The following is a 5154-nucleotide window of genomic DNA, read 5'->3' as shown; positions in this document are numbered from 1 at the left end:
TCATTTACTCAGGTAGAGACAATAACAAAGAAAACTATGCTCCATAAAAAGAAAAAAAAAAGATAAAATAGAGAGCATAATAAAAAAGGACTTTAGAAAAGTTTTTCCAACAAGGACAGGACAAACACGTAATTACTACGCAAAATCCAGATCAAAGTGGAGATAGACTGGTACCAGATACAGAACGTATAAATACAGAACTAATACAAGCTCAAGGAGAGACACTTCGGGTAATAACATAACCAGATCCCTAAGTTCCGGAGAAGAAGATTATGGTGAACATTCATATTATCAAGATCCTAATGAAGATGATGATTCCGGAATGAGTTTTGTTTACATAGCTCTGCACAACCTTGATACCTGAAGACGAACGGACACCTGTAGACGAACAAGGCAAAGACAATAATTTTGGTAGGAATAAAAGTGTGCCATGTGGGTATGCCCACATTTGTCGTGTGAGTGCTTACTTTATCACTATCCTCTAAAGAGGAAAAAAACTGATAAGCACGCGTCAAAGTCTGTGACGATAATGCATGTGACGATGTGTACCCGACGTGTATTATTTGATCTTATCTTCAAAAGTGTCGGCCAACTCTAGGCCACTACTTTTTATCCCACTTTTACCTTAGTGCGTCGACCACGTTAGGCCATTAGTATTTGTGTTTTTCCTCTATAAAAAGACACCACTCCACACAAAATGAAGTCAAGAAGAAAAGAAAAAAAAAACACACAACATATTCCCCTTGCCAATGTTTCGCAAAATCCTCTCCACTACCCAAACCGAAAAACCTCTTGTAATATTCAGTTTGTACAAAAAGTTTGTTTTTTAGTGTGTAAGGGTCAGTCGGGGTTCCCGAAAGGGAAACCTCTCTCCGTCTAAATTATGTAAGTCGCTTATGTTTTCCTGCATTTTTCCCTAAAAATAATTATGTAAATTATGTTTGTATTCACGTTATATTTGTATTCAAGTTATATATTATGTTACGAACTACCCTTAGTATATGGTTAAGCTTTTAACTTCTTGATAACAACAATGGATTAACCTGTAAATTCCTAGGATGTTTTAAAGGCCTTAAAAAGTTCGCAGAAATTACAGGACGTCTTATTGGCCATCTCCGGGGTGGGGTTAAAGAAGAAGTTACTAAGAATATAGGTTAAAAGAAAGAGATGAAAGGGGTAGTAAATTAAAAAAAAAAAAAAAGGGAAAAAGCAGGTTAAACTCTCTGAGATAAACATGATAGGACACCGAGTGAGAGGGAGTACTGAGTAGGATTTACAAAAATCAGAATTTCTGTTATTTCTGTTTCTGCTATTTTGGATTTTCGATCTTTTGCTATTTGCGATAAAATTTTGGTAATTTTGCTCTATAAAAATTTGGTGATTTTGGTGCGGTGAACGTGCTATTTCGGCTATTTTGGATTTTCGATCTTTTGCTATTTGCGATAAAATTTTGATAATTTTGCTCTATTTGCTCTATAAAAATTTGGTAATTTTGATAATTTTGGTAATGAATTTTTAAATAAGAACTACTCAGTTACATCATATTAACACTTCACTCATACATACATATTTAGGGAAAATAAAAGTAATTTCCAAGATGGCATTAAGTAAGATTTGTTTTGTGCTATTTTATAATTTTAGTTTATAAATATATGTTAAGTCTAATAAACAAAGGTTGTCTTGTCATAATTGATAATGTTATTGTCATGTGCCAGAGGCTACTAGTTTGAGTTTTGACGTAATTGATAGTGTTGTCATGTGCCAGAGGCTACTAGTTTGAGTTGTGAAAATAACCTCCTGAAGAAATAACATGATGAATAATAATATATTTTAAATTCAAAAGTCTAGCTGTATGTACATCTTATTTTTATTTGATGATTCCAAACAAAAAATTTAAGAATATACACACTTAAATTTATCATTGTAAGTACAAAGTATGTTAATAATTAATTATATCAAGGGTACTTTAGTTGATATACCCATGAATATTTAGTTTGTTTTAATTTTTCAAGTTTTCATTGATATTTAAAATAGTAGGATAATTCTGTAAAATATGGGTTCTTCATTTAGTGAGTTAGCAAAGCATGATCAATAATTAAGCGTTTATCATTTTTTAGGAACTTTTAATTTATGTCTATTAGTTATATTTTATTATCCAGGCATAATTAATTTTTATTATTATATATTTAGGTGGCGCTTAAAAAGTTAATGTTTATTGATACAAGGCAAAACATAAAGTAATAAAGACAATATTTGAGTGTAAATGTTTGATTATTATTATTTGATGGTATGCATGTATGTATATGTGACATTGAAATTGCAATTAAAATATAGGCATAATACATACGCATGACCCTTAACTTGACTTCAACGAACAATTATGCCCTCCAACTTTGAATATGCATAAGTAGGCACTTAAACTTGTATAAAATTGAACAATTAGACATAAGTGTCCTACATGGCACAATACACGTAGGACGCCATGTAGGACTCAAAATTGTCATGTAGGGTGCCATATAGGACGAATGTGCTCATTTGTTCAATTTTATACAAGTTTAAGTGTCTACTTGTGCACATCCAAAGTTAAAGGTCAAAGTTGCCAACTGACGTCAAGTTAAGGGTCATGTTTAAGCATTGTGCCTAGAATATATGGTAGGTAGCTAGGACAATGTTAAACCAGAGGAGAATGTGACTCCAGCCAGGTTTGAGCCTTTCATGTTGCAATCAGGTAACTGAAGGCAGGCCCAATGATTGCTGTTGTTGTTATAGCTTAACCAAATAGTTTCCCATGTACCCTCAAGATTTGTCATCAAAATTGCCCTTGTTATGCGTTGTGTTTTTTGCATACACCCCATCATAGCACCATATGGTTTGCTTATTTTATGAATCAACTCATTTGGTGCTGTTGATACAAATTCCCAATACCTCCCATTATTTCTGCTCAAACCCCATAACTCTATTCTCTTTATCTTTCTTTTATTACTATTATTATTGACTTTGTCTGATCTAATAGTCATCATATTCCCATCACCATAGACGTGTAATAGATCTATGGAATCCCCCCAACTAAATCCAACGGCTAATCGATGATCTTCGGCATGCTGCTCATTGAATGTTGGTCTGATGACTAGCGGAGTAGTAGTGATAGTAGTGTTGCATTCATAAGATCGCACAACGCCTATGATAACACTTCCACTTCTTCCATTAGATGCACTTAAGAATATAAATTCATCATCCAAATAGTAGTCTTGCCCAACAACCTCATGATCTGATGTTCCCCAACTATATTCCCATGTTTCAACTCTTGAATTATACTCAAATAAAGTTGGACGATTTTGATGGTATTCAGCAAACAAGAACCTAAAATGGTTACAATTAGAATTAGGGCAAGATAATAATTTCATACCGGATCTTCGCCATGAGGATGTACCACGTGGACCTAAAGGACTTGGAGGGATGTTTTTGACAATCCTAGTCATAATATCAACTGACATGAGTTGTTGTGTATTATTCAAAGCGAAGAGGAATATATTAGCATTAGCTGTCAAAAAGTAGACATCTTCACCTGGTGGTACCACTTGTTTCAACATATCACATATCAATATATTGAACCAACGATTGGAAGAATCAGCAAAACCATAGAGAAGGGCTTCACGACGCCAACGTTTTTTATAAAGGAACAGCCACGTGGCGGAGCTTGATTGATGATTGTAGTTACGAATGAAGTCTCCATCAGAAATAATAGAGAAAATGGACTTATTTACAGATTTGAGTTGGATAATCTCTGGCAATGAAAGTTGAAGGATTATATATTGGATTAGTTCAGATGGAAGTAAGCAAAAACTGATGTCCTTTGTAGGCATGACTTTCCATCAACATTCAACAACTACTTTTTTTTCTTCTTTGATTGTTTGCAATGGCAGTGAAATTAAATTATAATGTCATTTGTTGATAAGTAATGATTAGTGGACAGGACAAATGAAGGTTAGGGGCCAGGGCATCCTATGTGGAATTGCCGTCAAATGAATGGTGGAGAAACATTAATGTCATTTATAAATATTTATTTTCTTAAGTAGGTAACATAGTGACTAATAATGCAAATATTTAAAATGATTTTCAAATTCTATAAATTTTGTCCTAGGCGTGCCTTCAGTAGTCATATAGAGATAGGGGCATAATATGGACATAACCCAATTTTTAAACAAGTATTATTGGCTGGGAGGAAAATATGCTTAATAGAATAATACTTCACACTTCAATCATGCCGTCTTATATAGGTAAGTCTCAAACTTATACTATTATTATTATTATTATTATTATTATTATTAATAATCATTGGCATTATCTTTCTATTTTTCTTACTCTTTTTAATAATCATTGGCATTATCTTTCTATTTTTCTTACTCTTTTTTTTTTTAATAATTTCGTTGGATTATATATTGATTCTTTGAAGGGTGTGCATCGGTCGGTTCAGTTCGGTTTTATATATTATTGGTCCGGTTTATCATTTTTGTTTTTAAACAGGTTAAATCAATAATCAAATCAATAAGATATTTTTTATCTGTTTTGTTCTTTAACGATTTGATTCTCGGTTTAACCAATAAGAAAATACTTATAAAACAAAGGGATAAGGGTCTGAAAAATACCCCAACTTTGATCGGATTTGCTGTTGCGATACTAAACTTTCATAAGGACCTATTACTTCCTTAGACTATTTAATACCGTATTTTTTACCCCCTGAACTATTTAATAGTGTATTTTAAAGGTATATATGTGCCAACGTGGACACATTATTATTTATAATTTTGCATTATTTTTATGTCTACGTGGGCAAATATATATGTTTAAAATACGGTATTAAATAGTCTAAGGAGGTAAATAGGGTCCTCATGAAAGTTTAGTATCGCAACAGCAAATTCGACCAAAGTTAGGGTATTTTTCAAACCCTTATCCCTAAAACAAATATATGACTTCTCTAATAATTTTGGCGTGACAACACAATAATGTAATTTTACATGTAGAGAACTACACAAGTGTAAGTCAAAGAGAATTAAGAGGAATAGGGTTCTTATTTTAGATTTAGACGTTTTGTATAATGTGAAGTGGTGAATTGAAGGTCAAAGGACAAAGACAGTAACTAGTAAGATATTGAAA

At 32.6% G+C, this 5154-nt stretch overlaps 1 protein-coding gene across 1 annotated transcript; it reads right to left on the bottom strand.

The window, feature by feature from the left end:
- Window positions 1-2400: 2400 nt before the first annotated feature.
- Window positions 2401-4043, bottom strand: LOC102580836 (uncharacterized). The gene has a single exon (XM_006345585.2). It carries the CDS (start codon window positions 3861-3863, stop codon window positions 2661-2663), a length of 1203 nt encoding a protein of 400 aa, XP_006345647.1. The 5' UTR covers window positions 3864-4043; the 3' UTR covers window positions 2401-2660.
- Between the last annotated feature and the right edge of the window lie 1111 nt (window positions 4044-5154).

This window comes from Solanum tuberosum, unplaced genomic scaffold, assembly GCF_000226075.1.
Source record: "Solanum tuberosum cultivar DM 1-3 516 R44 unplaced genomic scaffold, SolTub_3.0 scf00070, whole genome shotgun sequence".
Classification (NCBI taxonomy): Eukaryota; Viridiplantae; Streptophyta; class Magnoliopsida; order Solanales; family Solanaceae; genus Solanum; species Solanum tuberosum.
Note: the sequence above shows the minus strand (reverse complement) of the source record. Positions and strands in the feature narration are given on the sequence as shown.